A 19,511-nucleotide genomic window follows, 5' to 3' on the forward strand; every position below is an offset into this window, starting at 1 on the left:
AAGCAATAATTATTTGTACTTAAGAGAAAGACACACTGTACACTGATGTGTTATGTTTTAAAAACTTTTTCTTATCTAAGCTAATAGCGCACCAAGAGGGGACCACAAGTCTTGACTACAAAACAAATCACTCAGTACCTTTTTTACATTCTAAATGATGTGTAAGTGAAGTATAGTTTGTCTAAAGTAAGAACTCTCCTAGACATTTGTCTGAACCCGTGGCGGTGACTATATGGTAACGAGGTATAATTATTTCAAATGTAGGTGTGGGTCACTATTTAGGACAGGTTTTGTCTCGGTGGGAGAGAAAGAAAATCTTTTTCTTCGTATTGCCCTAAAGCAGTGATTCCCAAAGTGGTCCATATCGACCCCCAGGGGTCGACGACAGCCTGAAAGGGGTCCATGTCAAGTGAAAAAAAAATTTGTGTTCATGAAATGAAAATGGGGGTCAACGATAGTGGATCTCATCTAAGCACCTCAGACCATGTGGCGGGGGGAGTTCTTAGCATAGACAAACTATAAGTACTCTGTTAAATTCTGCATCCATTTATAATTACATTCATGTTTTTAAAATATAGAAAAAAACAAGTGAGTGCGAGCGAAAAGGACACATAGCCTCTAACATAATTGGACATAAATAGGAGAACAGTTTTTAAGTTATCTTAAGTTAAAGTTAATTTTTTTTTCCTTTGGTGTAATTTAGTTATGCTAAAATTATAAGCAGTAAAATTATGAGCTTTTGCAGTCACATTCAGTGATCGCGGGAGTACCTATAGTGTGGAGGGACTCTCCCCCCCCCCCCCCTGTNTGTATATGTAACATAAAAAGTTTCAACTCATCTTTTTATGTTATTCCTTTATCGATGTTCTTTTCTTAATTTACTATTCTAAACTAAAAGCTCTTTCTCACACTTTAATATTCACATCATGTCTTTTAATCTATTTTTCATGTCTTTTAATCTATTATTATTATTTATTTAAGTGTTACTAAATCATGCATTTAGTAACATTTTTGATTTTTCCCTTTATTTGAACTGTGAGAAAGACTTTATCACTCGCCCTATTTAAAAGATCGATTTTATTTTTTATTTTATAACCGTCGTTGTACAGCCGACCCAATTTTAGGTTTACGACTACTAATGTTCAACTCTGTAGTCTTTTAATTTTGAACCAATTCAGAAGACAAGGAAATTTTTGTTTCAGTACCCCCAGAGGTATTGATTTGTTATAGGAACATGGAGGACTTTACGACTCGACAGATTTAACTTGCATCAGTTACCATTTACTACACGAGGAGTCTTCGGCCGGCGGTGGTCGAACCCACGAACTCTTGGACATAGGTCCAGTGCCCTACCATCCAGACTATCCCGGCCTTTAATAGATAGATTTTATTTTTATTTATATCCGTCGTAGAACAGCTGACCCAACTTTTACCTTTTCTTGGGTTTACGACTACTAATGTTCAACTCTGTAGCCTTTTAATTTTATAATTAAAAATTGGAAGGTTCCACCCCTTGTTCACGTTGCTGATCAACCCTTTCTCTGCTGCCCGTTGCCGATCAAAACTCGTGGGTGCTTCTCATTAATCATTGCTGATTAAGAGAAAAAACGGTTTATTTCCATTTTTTTTCTTTCATAAATTACTAGTGAATTGCTATTTACATTTTAAAGATGACTAAATTTAGACATATCAATAAAATTGGTACCAATCAACAAAATTGGAAAATTCATACTTCCCGTAGAGTTCATACTCAGTGAAGATGGACTCAAGGGAAAGAGCATTCGGCTCCGAATGAGGTGAACCAGATTCGAATCCCAATAAGGGCTGGTCGATACGAATTCCGCACCCGGCTCGCACCTACCACAGTGCTGACATAAAATATCCTCTACGATAGACGGATTATGGGATTTCGTGGTTTTTTTCTTCATGTAACGCAAATGCTGGTTAGTTCCAATGGAAATTTCTCCCATCACTTGATCCAAGAGTTTCCTTGTCTTCTGGATTGGGTTCAAAAGTACAAGGCGACGGTATTGAACATTGGTAACAGTAAACCCAAAATTGGGTATTTTATGCTTCAAATAAATATTTTTATGTATTTATTATTTGATTGTTACAAAATTGTTTTTCTAATAAAGTTTAAAAAAAAAACATTTCAATACTTGCCACTTGACGTAACTGTTAATACTCAGCAGTAAATAATCTGTAATCAAAAATCTAATCTAACCTCATAAAAATGAGTATTCAACTATATTCGAAAATAAATTTTAGGTAACAATAATTTTTTTCATTTTCAATACAATTTCCAATGAATTTTTATCATCTCAATATCATTGTTTATCATAATGTGCTTGTATTCACAAATATATTATTACTTTTCATTATTTCCAAATAAATAAATAATAATTGATAACCACATAAAAATTTTATTGATACATTTCTTTTTCAACAGCAAATTCTAGCCATAGTTTTATTAACTTTTCAACGCATGTTATTAAAACTGTACGTTACAAATTCATTTATAGCACTAGTAGAAACACTTTCAATTTCGAATAAACATAATATATAAACACTTAAACATCAATTTAAACTTTACTGCAGAATTATTTTCTATGTTACAATTACAATGCTTAATAATTAAGTACAAATGCTAGGAAATATGCATTGGATGATTAGACTTTACATGGCATAACTATTATTATAATTCAAATCCGAATTTTCCTTGCAACAGAAAGTAAGAAAATTACATAAATATTGCAGCTTAACTTTTATAAGAGAATTCTTAATAATTTAAAAGTAATTAAGAGCACCTGTTAATATACTCTTAATATCAAAATGACATAATTTTTCTTAAAAACAAATAATAAACTTAGCAAAGAAAGCATACATTTTTATTGTTACATTTTTTAATATCTAAAAATTCTAAAACATTTTTGCCTAATTTCATTTCTTAAGCACAAATCTTCTCTTTTCTAATGGTTGTTTATAAAATAAATGTAAACACAATCCTTCAATTAATCCATTGTGGCAACACACCAAATACCAGATTATGCACAAACACAGACACTTATGCACGAAATTATTTGAATTTTTATTTTAATTCTCAATAAACGCGATAACTTTCCGAATTCTGTTGTTTGTTTTTTCTAATGCCACTTGCCACACGGGCAAGCGTTTCTTGTTTTTCAGTGGCGCCATCTATGGCCAAGAATTCGACTTCTGCCACACGATACGTCGCACCCGTTTATAGGGCGGACCCATTCATACATCCATTCATTCATTCATTCATCCACAGATCGTAATTTTGACCTGAATCAGAGAACGATCGATCTCCAATCCAGTACCCCCAGAGGTTTTGATTTGTTATGGGAACATGGAGGACTTTTGTGACTCGACAGATTTAACGTGCATAAGTCACTTTACTACACGGGTAGTTTTCGGTCGGAGGGGATCGAACCCACGAACTCTAGGACATGGGCCCATCTCGCCCTACCGACCAGGTTATCCCGGCCGTTTTAAATTCTTGCAACCAAGAGTGATATTCAACAGCCAATCACAATGTGAAAAGCCCATTGATCCGACGTTATCATCTCCTTGTTGCCATTTTGTAGTAGAAACTATGGTTTAAAATTAGTTACCAATTCCTACGAAGATAGAGACCCGAAGATGAAGCTTGGAGACGGGGGATAGAGGACTATCTCTTATCGCCCACCCAGAGTTTTTTTTTTTTTTAATTGCAAAATATTTTTTTTATTTGCAAGTTATTTTCTTAATATTTCAAAAAGCTATTCTTGATTTATGTAAAAATTATTAAATTTCAGGCAATTTATCAAAAATTAAATGAAATAACTCTATATTTATCACTTAATGTAAACGGTTTTTTAAAACCCATAAATGTCTTTTAATTATAGCTAATTTAGTTAATAATTTTAGTTTGTAGTTATTTAATTAAATTTATGTTATGAGTTAAGTTATTAATTATTTACTAATTATAATAAATTTCTTATAAACATTGTATAATGATTTTTAAAGAAATTTTTTTTTTAGAATGTGTAACTGGTATTATTTTTAGTATCATTTCAACTCATTTTTGTTTCATACTATTAAACGATTTAGTGCTAGTTTTGAACTCTAAGCTTAGATTCTGATTTGCTAAAATTAGAAATGTCTAATTAAAAATTTAATAAAATATTTGTGTTTAATATTCTTATGATTTTTATCTAATAAGTTCTCGATGGTTTTAATGTTGATTTACATTTTTAGTTTAATTTATGAGCATTTTAATTTTTCTTTTTAATTTACGATAACAGTTCATTTTAATTTACGTTACTCAAATTATACCAGTTGGCATTACTAAGTGTAGTGTTAGCTCCCTCATAAGTTTTTAAAATTACAATTTTTTTTAATGTTATTTAAAACCTCTAAAAGTTACATTATTTAAAATCTCTAAAAGCTATTTTTGATTTGAATAAAAATTAATAATTTCAGGAAATGTTTAATAGTTTTACCAAATAATTCTATGCTTATCACTCTTATGCTATTTATAAAACCATATTTTTTTTCATTATTTTACTATAACTTAATGATTTTAATGTTAACTTGCTTTAATTTTAGTTATTTCTTTTAATTTACTGTGCAATATAATTTTTCTGAATTATAGTGATTTTTATCAACATTTTATAAAAAAAAAATTAGGAGAATTTTCAGTTTTTTTTTTTACTGTCAAAGGTTTTCATTATCGTTTCAACTTATTTTTTTATCATACCTACTTTATTTTTTTATTCGTTAATTTATATTTAAACCACTATTTCAATAAAAATACATTTGTGTATATTAGGATTATATTTGCTTTTGTATTATTTTTTTAATCGCCTTTCGGTTCTTTCGAAAATCAAAAATGCTTTAAGGCTTTTAACATTTCACTTTTATGTCTCTGACTAAGGAAGTTAAAAACAGTTTTTATTTATTTATTTATGCGCTTTAATGTTAATTTTAGTTCCGGGGTGCACAACCTTTCTCAGTGCAGGGCCACTTGCGCAGCATGTTTAGTCATGTTGGCGGTAAATATGATGATTTTTATGTAAACAAATAGTGTTCTAAGAACTTTTTTTAAAGTGTACTTAGAGCAGTGGTGGCTAAGGGGAGAGAGCGTTCGACTCCCAATGAGGTGAACCGGGTTCGAGCCCCAGCCATTGTTTCCAAGCCATTTTCTGGAACATCCATGCTTGTATCAATATCTTAAACTTTTCCATTTGAATTTAATTTCACAGAACTGATGCTTTTAAAAAATATATATATACCAGAAGAAAATATTATATAACTTATTTCATGTGCGCAATATCCTCGAAACTATTTGATAAATAAAGGATAATCATACCTAATTTCAATAGCCCAGCTTGCTAAAGTTCTCTAATGGTACAATCATATCCCGGTTGACGGATTTATTGTTTTTGTTTCTTTTATGATAGAATAGAAAATTCTGTCATTCATTGTTAATTATGTTATCAACTTTGTGTAAAAATTCATCTTTAGTATACCTGTACGTGAGTGAATCATAAACTACTTTGTCTGGAAAGAATGGAAAGCACATTCACTTCTTGATTGAGCATTCACCTCTTATTTCAATCTCTTCTTTTCTTTCATTGATTTTTTTAACATAGGTTTAGTCATCATTGTGCATTTTGAATTAAAATTATTGCAAAGTAGCAATATTAAGAAAAATAATTAGAACATGAAAACATTTTAAAACCTTTAAAATATAATTATATTTCCTAAAGAACTGAAAATAAACCTATTATTAGAGATCTAATCTAACTTATAGCTTTTGACCAAAGATATTGCAAATTAAAATAAGAAAGTTTAGGTTTAGTTCATTTAAATAAACAGTTAATTTAATAAGCAATTTTTTATTTGATAGTAGTAAGAAATAAAATATAGCATTATGGAATGTATTGCTTTTTATTTTGAGAACACAAAACATTAACAATATTTTTATTAACTGCTTAAAATGTACAAATATTTCTTTAGTAACAATATTTAGTATTAGAAAATTAAGACAAATATTTAGCATATAGTCACGACAATATAAAAAAAAGTTATATTAAAATATATTCCCAACAAAAATAGAAAATATATACTTCATTATATTCATAAAATATATACTTCATATATTTAAATATAGCTGTTGCAAATATACTTAAATTCGTATGTATATATTTTAATTATATATTTGCCGAAAATATTTTGTTGGTAAAAAACGTAAGTCAAATACTGCAAAAATTGGACAAAATGCTTAAAATTTAAAACAAAACGAAGCTTGAGAGTAGCAAAATTTTAGAATTATGATCCAATACCACCTCACTGGTATCAAAGTTTAGTGTTGGCAGAGTTGAATCTTCTAAATAATTTGAAACTTCTGTCGCCTAAATGACAGTAACTAACCAAAGTAACTTAATTTTTTTCCTTATTTATCTGAAACAGTAAAAAATGTTTAAGAATTACTAAAACACTTTTCTTAAAAACTACTCAATATATTTAAACTAATTTTGTTGAGGTTTAGTATGTATCTAGTGAAGAAAAAAATAATTTTAACAATTGAAAAACTCATGGAAGATGTTGACATTCGTATTGTAAGTGACATAAATGTATTTACTTACCAAAATGATTAATAAATTCAAGAATTATTTCGAAAATGAAAATTATTTCAAGCGAAACACGACATTTGACAGCTAAAATAAGATCTCAACTCAATATACAATTTAAATAATCACATTTAAGTGTTTCCCAGCAAATTTTAATTTACTGAATTATGTCAAGAAAAAAAAGAGTACTTTATTTTAAATTACAGGGAAAGAATTGATGCTAGTAAATAATGATACAAGAAAAAAAGTATTTTAAGAACTTTAAAATAGTTTTTTTTAGTCACTGTACTTTTTACTTTTTAATAAGATGCTGAGTGATAGTGAGAGTGAGATAGTTAATTCAACATCAATCCATTTTCAAGTTAATCGAATTCATAATCATTTATGAAAGTATCATGTAATTAATTTTAAAGAATTACTGGGATCATCAACTCTATAATTAAAAACAAGCTTCATTGGAAGTTTTTTGTTTTCTCTTGCACTATTTGTGGTGCCTGCTTCGGGACCAGGATCTTTGCAGTTTTTTTTCATCAACTTTGCATTATCCTTTTCTCCAGTTTCCTTATCCACATCCTCCTCCTTATTATTTTCACTCGATTTATCTGAAGTATGTTCACGATCAGTTTCATTATTTTTCTTTAATCCTTTCAAATATGGGTGACCATCAACAATTACAGCACCGTTATACGCAAGTTTATAACCAATAAGACGAAGAGCTAAGGCAAAAACAGCATCGGATATTGCAGATTTTAAACCAAACCCTAAAGAAAAAAACTATAAATAAACTGAAATGAATGTGAGGTTTAATGGCACTAAGTTTTAGTAAGACTTGCTATACCAAACCAATAACTAAAAATAGATAATTATGTTATTAATATTTAAGTAAGAGGAAAAACTGTCTAACTGCTACTAAGTATGAGTAGGAAAAGAACTTAAGCAAATATCAGGATCATGGGATTAGTGGTTACCTCATGAAGAACAATATAGCTAATGACAAACCCTGAATGGCAAATTCTCTTTCATTGGCATAAATAATTTAGAACTTAAAGCTTAGAGAAAAGTGAGCTCCAGTAAACCTAATTTAAAATGATGTTTAAATGTTTGGTTTAAATGAAGTTTAAATGTCAAGTAAACATTTTTTTTTCAGCGTTTTTTCATTCTGAAAAAAGGGTTTCAAAATGTCAAGATGCAAAAAAAAAAAATCAGAACTACACAGTATGGAAGTAATCCTGTCATAATGTGTTTAAATTTCAATATTTTCAAGACATTTTTTCAGCATTTGAAATTTAGGGTTTACTTTAGGTTTAATATAAGTTGCTTTTTTAATAACTGTAAAGTTTAAAATACCAATGGAAGTGAAACAAAATTTGCCATGCAAAGTTCCTCTTGCACTATTGTATCCTGGTATAGAGGTTAATTCTTATAGAAAACTTTATTTAAAAATCAATGCTTTTATCCTTGCTGTGGTGAGTGGGCTTGTATGTGTAAAGGACCTACTCCACATACTGAGACGGGACACTCATGTCGGACAGGTCACCAGTTAGACACCGGACTAAACACTGTCGTCCTTAAGATTGGGGTTTTGAGCTATGGGTTGACCACCCTATCCTCCAAAAAACCCTCTGAAACACACTCACAACATAGAAATTCCGGATTTACTGAGGGTAAACACTTAAACCAAATAAAAGAAAACAGTGCATAGAACTATATATTGGAACATGGAATGTTATAACATTTCTATCCAAAAGAGAAAGATATTACTTAATCTAGAACAAGAAGAAAAGGCATTTCTATTTTCCAAGAAAGAACACCTTTCAACCTAGATCAACAAATTGTAAAGATAAAAAGGGAAGTATTATTACTGATTTTTGTTTATAAATGTCATTACTTTTTTCCCTTTTTTATTTTTTTAAATAAATAAATAACAGAAATTTTTCTCTAATTTTCTCAAAAATAAAAACAATTAATTTATGGAATTCAAAATAATGATTAAAAGATCAAATAACTTACATAGATTGAGATATACTTGAAATGTAATGAGGATATGGCTAAAAACATTTACAAAGAAAAACTATCTACTTAAAAAACTAACTACCTAAATACCAAAAAAAATTGGTTTAAAAATAATCATCAAATTTTATCAAATTATTATACTTATGTGCATTATAATTATTAAAAATATTATATAATATAATTATAAATTTTAAAAAAATCTTTTTATAGCAAGGTAAAAATTAAGAATCTTTTCCTTTTATTCATAATTTATTTTTGTTAATAGATTAAGTTCAGAACGAAAATTGAAGATAAAAATAAAACCAAAAAAGCAGCGATTTACAAGTAACAGTAGCCCTACTAAAATTAATTGACAAGAAATATTAAATTTTAACAGACAAAAACAGAGGGAGAAAAGTGATGAAATAATGTACTACTATCGCTAAGTAGCAAAAGTCCTATTGAAACTAATTTACAAGAAACGTTAAATCCCAACAAAATAAAATACACCAGCGAGCACAAAACAACGTTAAATCCCTGTGAAAATAATATTTATGAAACGTAAAATACTGGAGCGAAAAAGGGTGCATAAAGAAACTGTGCATTGCGTTCTACAATTCAACCCCAATTCTCGCACGAAATTGTGACATCTGATTTAATTCGCTCTTTAATCTCTTTATCTTAATTTACTCTTTAATCTGATTTAATTCGCTCTTTTGATTTAATTTGTTAAATCGGTTTTAGAGAAATTTTATTGTAATAATTTTACTTTTATCTCCGTATACCTCCCTGGGGTGGGTCGGAGTTCAACCAATCTTATTGATGTTTTAATTCGCTCTTTGCATTACAAAATGCATTTGCATTGCATAATTTACATTACAAAACATACATAATATTTGTATCAAGACGAAGTTAAAATCGTCTTCGTCAGCGCTGTAACAATAGGGCTTGTTAAATCGGTAACCGATTTCTGATGCTCGCAAGAAACGAAAGCAGCTATATCGGTCTAGCTATGCATGCATTAAATCGATAATTCATGATATATCGATTTATCACACAGTCCTACTTAAGATAGTCAAAATTTACCACAATCAAGTAATTTTCTCCGGAACTTATCCTTTACCGTAGATGATGAAAAACCTATTACAATACAGTAGTACCTAAATTTCTATATTTCGTACCTATTACCATAATACGAATAATACAATTATTATTACAGTAGTATATAAGTTAGTATAGTTGCACCAATTACTACATTAAAATTTATTCACATTAACGTAATAATCAGTTTTAGACATAATTTAGTGATTGACACTAAAATTAATTAAGAATTACTGTCATCAATAATATAAAGATGGTGATTATTACGTTTCCCTTTTTGAATCAGTACCTTTTCTATGTCGATTTTGTTTTTTTAGTACTAACTTTTAGTGAATAACTTTATTTCTTTATTTCAATTACCATTGAATATAAATTATTTAGCTGTATGAAACATATTTTAAAAGCAGAGCATTAAACAAAATAATCACATGATTTCAGACAACTTTAGAAATTCTAATTTAGTGACATATTGTATCCACGTGCCATTCACATTGATTACTGAACTTGAAAAAAAGTAATTAAACAATAAGGAATGCGTAATAAAATCTTAAACAAAATAATCTGTAGTTTTATTTATAACAGCGGCTTGAAGCAAATGCAAAAAAAAAATCATTTTTCAAACATCTCTCATAAGGGGGCTAATTTAAATTTTTAAACAATTTATAGGACCAGGAATTAAAATTGCTGTTTATAGTCTATATCTTAATTTCAAAACTTTAGCACAACTGGTTCTGGAGTCATAATAGATTTAGCAAAGTGTTCCCGCACCATGGACTGAGAAAAATACTGAGTAAGCACAAAAGGAGAATAAGGAAAATAAAATAGATTGAAATTAATAAATAAATTCAAACATGAAGACATTTAAACATGTAGAAAACATCTAAGATGACTTTTTTTTTATGTTTCTTTTTTTCTGGTGTTTCTTTTTTTTTCCTTCTAGATATTGCAAGTTACTTCATTGAAATAATTGAGTGGAGAGAAAAGAATTTGCAAAAGGATTACAAACAATTGTAGTAACTTGTGGGAAAAAATACCATGTCAATTAAGGAAGCCATTCATAAGATATAAAGTAATGTTGAATTTGAAAAAATGAGTTTAAACATATTTTGCTTTTTTCCTTATTAAAAAACCATAAACTTTCTCACACAAAATTTGAAATGGTTGAAAATTTAAAAAAAATTACCCCATGAATGTTCACAAAGAGCAGAATAAATTAATTGTGATCCAAATAGAACCAATCATTAAAGTACACAGAGTAGATTTTAAATTTTTCACATAAAGGGATAACCAACACAACACTTACATCCATCATCCTTCCTGGTGCTACTTTCACCATCCTAAAACAAATGGAATTATTAGCAAAACAAATAATGATAAAAAATTATTTATACTGATAACAGTTTAACTCACATCATAATTTTAGGGTTCCCAAAGGGATAATAAGAACCATTTTCAGATAAAACGTGAAATTAAGGAGACCATTTAGGTTTAAAAAAATTTCCGGATAACCATTAAAATTTTTTAAAGAAGTCAAGAAAACCATTAATAGTTAATAAATGATTTAATTTGTCTTTTTTAAGGAAATAATAAAAATTAGTTTGAGGAGACACATACTAACAAGAGAGAATTTTTTGATTAAGTTTCATAAAACAGTAAAGTCTGAAATTTTTAAAAATTAAAAAGGTTCACTAAGGAGAATTTAAATGAAAACAAACCAATTGTAAGTTCGCAAAGTTCATTTAATATTTTACACCTTTAATACTGGCAACAGAAACTGAATAATAATAAATAATAAAAAAGCAAATTATGTGTAACAGAAAATAGTCAACTTAGAATGAGGGAGAATCAACTTTTGTGCAATTTTTGCCGTTATGTTATGAAGGGAAAAAATGAAATTAGAGAAACTCTTTTTTACAACTGGGGAATTTTTTCCACTACAAAGTACCTATTATTAATAGCTTTCCTTGGTCTTATCATAATCATTTTAATTTTTTACACTGAACTGATAAAGATGTGTCATTAATTAGGCAGATAATCAGAAAATCATATTAGATACATAAATAATCTCTTAAAATTTTATTAATTATTGAATCACAAACTGAATCAAACAATGAAATTACAATCTTCCATAAACACTAAAAATTGTAACATTACAAAATTGAAAAATTTATTAGAAAATCTCATTAGGAAATATTATCTTAGTTTGAGATAAGATTTAATATTGGTTATTTCAATAACTTTTCAACAAAAAAATAATACATTCTAAAAACAATTATCAAAGGTAAATTTGTAAAAAGTCCCTCAATTCACCACATTGATAAATTTATGATGATTGAAATGTTAATTTTAAATATTTCTAAATAGAATGACAATGGAATTAATCAAATATTTAAAAATGATATATCTAAATCATATAAGATTTGTCACTACACTAGCCAATAATTTGGATTAGTAGATAAATAAGACTTTTTCTAATTGATAATACAAAATTATTTAAGTGCTGAAACTTTTAAAAACCACAAATTTGGTCTGATAAATAAGAAGCCTCAATATTTTTAGAGTAAGTGGACAGTTTTCAGTTGCAAATTTCTTGCTTTTAAAATTGCAAATAAAATTTATAGACATGATACAGCAGGTTTGAAAAAAATATGCTGAAGTTTACATGATTACATAAAACTTCAAAAACATTTTCTTCAAACTTCAAATTTACCTGCATTAAAATAACTCTATTACGGAATCATTACGGTAAATATAATATAAATTAAATTTATATATATATTTTTATAAACAAATATTTAGTAATTTCACTTTAAGCTATATGATACTGGTTATTATTAAATCTTGTTGCTAAATTAAAAATTTTGTATTTAGAAAAATAAGGCTAACGAAAGATTGAAAGACTTTTATATAAGAATTAAATATAATAGACCATAATAAAGAAAAAAATTATTTTATTCAAAATAGGTTGAAATAAAAGTTAGGATTTTATTTTTTTGTACTTAAATACAGCTTTTTTAAGAATTCCAAAAAGAAAATTCATTACCATACAACTTATCAAACATATAAATGAAAAATGAACAGAAGTTATAAAAAATAAACGTTTTCATGCGCATTATGCGTAGCATAAATAGAAACTAGGAAGTTGTTAGGATGGAGTGTCAAATGATAAAAATAAATGGTGGCGAATTATGGAAATTTTTTGGTGCCCACTTTATTTTATTTATTTGCCATGTGAAAGTGGCAACCGCTAATTTTGCTCTTTAATCTTTACTTTCACTCTTCTGTAATTCTCCCTTCTTTTAATTAAGTTTCTTGCATGCTGCTATCCAATTGTTGCCAAAATTCGGCAACTATTTTCTCTCAGAAAAAAAATCCATTTCATATTATTAAAAATCAGCTGCAAAGTGTAAGTAGTAGAAAATTTTCAAATTGTAATAGATATGCTAAGTATATCAAAAAACGCATTCAATTTTTTTCATCAATATTTTCTGAACTGCTGTTTTGTGTGCACGTTTTCTTAGCGTATTGTTGTGTTGAAGTACCAATGTGGAAATTTTGATATCAAGTTAATTGGAGAATCCGCTTAAAAATCTTTATACTAACCATTTGTTTCTAATTTTTTATTATTGAACAAAATTGAGAAAAATGAGTTAGTTACGCAAGAAAACATAACTTTTCAGAACTCTCTGGTAGCAGGTAAAAACCATGTGTTTTAATCCATGTAATGTAATTCGGAAGTACCTTTAGCAAGAAATTTACATGCATATTTTCTTAATAGCTTGATAATTAAAAAAAATTCAAAACAATATGTGCATAAATATTCTGCTAAAAACTAAAATTACACTAATTTTTTTTTAAATAAATGTTCACAAAAAACTTACATTCTTATCTTTTTTCTCACCAGCCATCTTTATTAGACTCAATTTTTCCCCTAAAAATATAATCAAAATGAGGAAAGTTTATGTGTAATATTTAAATGAAATATATCTCGAATGAAATGTTTAAGTGTAATATTTAAATGAAGTATTATTCTAAACTAAACTGTTTAACACAGTTTATTTCAATTTAAGTTTTTTTATCAGCATACATATAAATCGATAACGTTTTAAGATAAATTATCTCTATTCATTTAAATTTCTGAAATAGAATACATTTCTGAATCTCTTAAATCTTTTATGTATTCTGCTTACTCATAGAAGTTAACTATAAAATTATTCTTACAAACTTGATTTTGCATAGTATTTTATATGAGTCATTCCTAAATGCAGAGGAAAGTGTTGTAAATTTAACCAATTTAAACTTTATATCATTTTTAACCAACAATTTAAAAATTTAACAGAAAATACGTGATGCATTTATCTGTAAATAATTTTTTGAAAAATAAATTCTGTCAAGAAATTTTTTTTAAAAAAATTGGTACCTCGGACCATTGAATATTATTCCTCTGATGACAGTCATTTTGATTGCTCTGCTTCTAAGCTTATTTATTAATTGAATTTAGTCATTAAAGTAATTAAAACTTCAGTGACTTATTTTAAGTCTTACAAAAAATAAAAATTTACGTATTATAAGTGCAAGCTCCGTAGTATGCAAAATCAAAAAACAATAAATAAAAAAATCAGGAGACATTCAGACTAATCAGTCGAAAATCATTCAGACAAATTTCTAAAAGAACAAACAACTATGAAAAGTTTAGCTTGCACTACTTAAAAACAATAAAGGCAAATTTTATCTAAACAAAATAATAAAATATACTATTTTTTAATACTTTGTATAGAACGAAAAGTTTCATCAGTTTCTAGTATAATTTTATTAATGGAACACGGAACCACTCATATTAATGTAAGATTAATTAATGGAAATTTTTTTGTAGCAATGTGACTTAAAAAATTAACTATAATCAATTATTTTTACCAATATAGCTTGTACCAATATTCAATTAAAATAATTTAGTACTTCATTCATTCAATAAATTTAAAGTAATATTTCAATAATCTTGACCTGAAAATACAGCAAACATATTGTTTCATATTTTAGTACAGCATAAGGAATTTATTGGATTTCCTCAGCTATTCATTATTTGAAATTTTTATGATATGAATATTGTATTGATAAGACCTATCATTTTTAAAATCTGATGAAAGAAAAGAACCAATAATAATGAAACTGATAAGATTTATTACTGCATTTGCTGAAAATGATAAATAAGCATATGATATTTGAATTAATCACCATAAAAGTTTGATAATGTAAATTTATTAATTGAGTTTCTTTATCATAAAATGATTTAATTTCCAAAACTTTTGAAACAATGAATTCTTCAGATACAGCAATAAGCCTCTAAAAATTGTATAATCAGTAAATTATCTCAAAGTTTGAACAATCATATTTTATTTAGTGATTTTTACTAGCATTATGAATTAAAATAAAAAGATGCAGAAATCAAAATAAAATCGTTTTATTCGTCAAATTAGTAATTTAATAATTCACATTTTACGTTCGTAGAAAATGAGATATTCTGAACTTTCACACAGAAAATATCAGAAGAAAAAGCTAAAATTAAGGTAATATAAAATATGATAAAAATAAATAATAAACGATATACATAAAGCAGTAATTGATGAAATGCAGGTGTATTCGATTCCATTTGAAAGCAATATGTATATTTACTATATATAGCCAATTTTCTTTTACTGGAGTGCAAATGATAAAAATTAAAACAAATTAATAAAACATTAATTTGAATAAATATTATTACAAGAAAGCAAAACATATTATTATACTAAAATTGCAAATGAACGAAAGAGAAAAAACATAAAAAGATTTTCATTCTACTCAAAAGTTACCCTTAACTGTTGTCAAGGACCGATCAAGGCAAATTCAGGCCCAATGCCCACCAAATTCTCCGGGCCCCTAACAAAATATTTTGAAATTATAAACATTATAAGAAATTTTGAAAGTAGACAATTGGAGATTATTTTTCTAAAATAAAGTTTACGTATAGTATATAAATTAAAGCAAAATATAAAACAACAAAACAATGTTATGTCAAAATAAGAATAGTTTGGTTACCACAAATAATTGAAATCAGTGATTTTTGCTAAAAGTCACTGATTAGCTGAATTACTCTTTTATTGTAAGTTGTAATTATTTTTTATTTAGTACTTAAGCCAACACAAAGCTAGCCCACCTTTCATTAGACTTTTTACAAATTTTTAAGGCCCCCCTAGAAAGTGTGGCCCTAGACCCATGCCTATTGGGCCTAGGCGATAGTCAGGCCCTGACTGTCATTCAGAAAACAAAATTTATTGCTTAAGCTACAAATATTATAACAGAATAATCTGATTACTCAAGATTTCCATATAGGTATCGGGGCAAACAAATTTGCCAAATTTCAACTACAAACTAGCAGTGGCATGCAAGAAACTAACAAATAAAAGTAACTAAACAGAACCATCTCAAAAGTTGACCCCCTAAGAGAAGCTCAAAAAAGTTTTGCGAAACTTTTTGCAAATTAAAAAACCACTACCACCTTAGTAATTCCAGTTTTTACGAACAGGTTCCGATGTAGAAATATCACTGCTTGCTCAAACAAATTGTTAAAGTCACGTAATATTTTATTTATCTATCTTTTAGAATAAGAAAAGTGTCTCTTTTTCAATTTATTTAAGAAAATTAAAAGAAATTGCATTTCACCATAGTTACTGACAAAAAAAAAATCCATTGCCATGAACAAAATTTTAAATATAAAATTATTGCAATCTGATACCCTACGAGAAAATGAAACAGATTACTTTATTCATACAGGACACGGCTAAAAAAGATTTTTCAATTGCTTTCTTTAAATATTATATTTTAATTACAACAACAACAGTTAATTACAACAACAACAATTTAATTATAAAAACAACAATTGGGGGCAGTGCATCTTCTTGAAATAGGTTTGATCCCACCCCTCTCCCTTTCTCTCCATTTCTGAGGTTGGAAAGTAGGAATGTTTTCACTTTTCATACGTGATGGTTTGTCTATAACTGCATTTTTGCACAATTTATTAACAGTTTTGTACTATTGGTTAAGATATTTCCATGAAGAATTTATTTATACCATCCATGTTGATTATATCTGCCAGCTTATTTTGATTTAGAAGAAAGGAACAAAATGGCGATTGGCAGTGCATCTAACCGACAACCAGTACAAGTAGTTTCTCTTGACTATCGCATTACTTCTTATAACGTGCAGAATCTTTGTACACGTGATGCGAAACTAAATCTGAGTATGCTGTACCCCTGTATGAGTGAGCTAATCAAAATGTTAACTTTTGCCGAAGACAATTAATTAGGAAAAACAAATGTTAAGATTTATTTTAATATTGATATCACACATTTAAGTATACAAATCAATGATAAACAATGAAAAAACTAAAATTAAAAAATAGGAATTTAGAGACAATTTTAAATTTTATTTGAGTAAGAAAATATATTTACTGTCCCCTAACTTAACTCTCTGAAGACACAAGAAGAAAATATTGATTTCCCTTTTTATGAGTCAAAAATTAATAATTAAATAAAGAAAAACACTTTAAAATATTTAATTAAAATTTTTAAGAAAGCAGGTTACATCTAAAATTTTGAAGAAATATTAAGAATTATCACTTTTATTTTTCGAATACTTTAAGTAAAATGTTATTTTTAAAGTAAGTGCACAATAATTTAAAACCATAACTCTAGTCATTTATACGCATAAGTTAGGAACACATAGAAATTGATGTATACAGATCAAAATATACAAATTATTCTAAGAATATTGATTATACATAATCAAGTAAACAACACATTATATCAGAATATTTATAATTTATCTCTGTAACTCATATCTAAAGATGTCATCATAAAGACATAAGACAGAGTTGAAGGGGTAGCCAAAGCAAAATTTATCAGTCTTTTAGATTTCGCCTAGGGTTATTGGCCACTTAAACTAAGTCCAAACGTTCAAAGATTAGCTGCTTCTGTTACCAGTTTCGGAACTTCAAGCTATTGCGACGTCCATTTGGATTGAAGAATGTCACTTATTTTTTTATTTATTTTTTTATTGAAGAATGATTTGGAAGAATTTGCAGTGTCGTATCTTAAAGATATAGCAATTTTCCTGGATACATGAGATCTTCATTTAGAACATACGTGTGTATTGCATCGGATTATTATCAAGAAACCTTCAGAATACCGTTTCGAGCAGGATGATATTCCTTATCTAAGATATATTGTCGGTCATGATTACAGACAAGCCTTTGCTTTGAAAATAAGAGCAGTAGACGAATTCCCAGTACCTATGATGAAAACTGAGTTTAGAACAATGTGGGGGCTGGACTATTATCGACGATATTATAGTCGATATATACCAAATACCGATATTTATATGCACCAATTGGATATATATATATATATATATATATATATATTTGAAATAAGCTAGGGAATGCATATCTGCATTTTCCCTGAGTCCGTCGCAACAGACATAATTTNTATATATATATAGATCAATTGGTACAACCATCTATTATAGTCGATATATATCAATGTTCTTTGTTCTAGTGTCACAATTAAATTGACACCTAAAAAAAGCATAACTAAAAAGGGGGAAATTATCTGGACAACCGAATGCGAAGTAACCTTTAAAAAAGTAAACGAAGAATTAACAAGCCAGCCTATACTTTTCTCTCCCAACTATGAGCAAGAATTTATCTTGAAAACAGTTCTATTTCCATGTATTTATTTTATGTGAAGTTAAATTATAATATTTTATTAAATTTCGATTATTTTGGAATATTATAGTTTAATATCTAAATCGAGTTGCAGGTGAATACTTTACTAATGTTTATTGCATGAGTCTAAAAAATAATTTAGTGATTTTAAGTTTTCAAATTAAATATTGTGCACAATTTCAAATTTAAAAATTGTATGTTGCATTTAATATGATAATTAAGAAATATACTTTTAGCAGTAAAATTATTTTTTGCAACAAAATGCATTGATTTTAACCTAAATGTTTGAGGAAATATGTACACAAACGAGTTCAACTTTCCCCTTGTTTTCACTGGAAAAGTTCTTCTAAGGCAGTGTTTCTTAACCTTTTTGTTATAATGGACCCCTTTTAAAAATTTTTAAGAAGTCACGGACCACTGTGAAAAAAATTATTACAAAAAGCATCAATTATTAGAAAACATTTAATTTTATTATTTTAATAATATTTAAAATTTTTAAATTTTTAATGTGAAGGTTGCTGCTGCTTTTTCTTAATTAATAAATTGGATTGGGGGATGGTATTCGACAAAGCAACGCGCATATCATGTTCAACATTCAATCGATTTCGATATTTTGATTTTATTGTCACAAGTGTGGAAAATCCAGCTTCGCAAAGATTCACTGTATCAAATGGAATTATAGCTGCCATAGCTCGCTTTACAAGCAATGCTTCCAAACATTTTAAAAATTAGGAGTAGTCAGCGGACCTCCAAAATGTGACTCATGGACCCCTTAGGGGTCCATGAACCACAGGTTAAGAAACCCTGTTCTAAGGGGAAGGAGTTACGGAGTCCTAAAAATATCCAACTAACAAAATATGTAATGTCAGCTACTTTACGCCATGTAGTGTAAAACAACATCTTGCTGTTTATCTGCAATAAGAACTATCCTTGAATCTGGGTGAAGTGAAACCCGAAGAACCAAGAGTTATCTGACAGTGTTGTTAATTATAATAATGACATTTACTTAGACATCCTAAAGA

At 27.9% G+C, this 19,511-nt stretch overlaps 1 protein-coding gene across 1 annotated transcript in view; it reads right to left on the reverse strand.

The window, feature by feature from the left end:
• Positions 1 to 13,657, reverse strand: part of LOC107444501 (uncharacterized) — a gene marked incomplete in the record, with an annotated part of 41,903 nt that extends 28,246 nt beyond the window's left edge. The window contains 2 exon segments of the mRNA XM_071176962.1: positions 11,055 to 11,068; positions 13,613 to 13,657. Coding sequence (XP_071033063.1) covers positions 11,055 to 11,068; positions 13,613 to 13,614 — 16 coding nt within the window.
• Between the last annotated feature and the right edge of the window lie 5,854 nt (positions 13,658 to 19,511).

Source organism: Parasteatoda tepidariorum, unplaced genomic scaffold, assembly GCF_043381705.1.
Source record: "Parasteatoda tepidariorum isolate YZ-2023 unplaced genomic scaffold, CAS_Ptep_4.0 HiC_scaffold_640, whole genome shotgun sequence".
Taxonomy (NCBI): domain Eukaryota; kingdom Metazoa; phylum Arthropoda; class Arachnida; order Araneae; family Theridiidae; genus Parasteatoda; species Parasteatoda tepidariorum.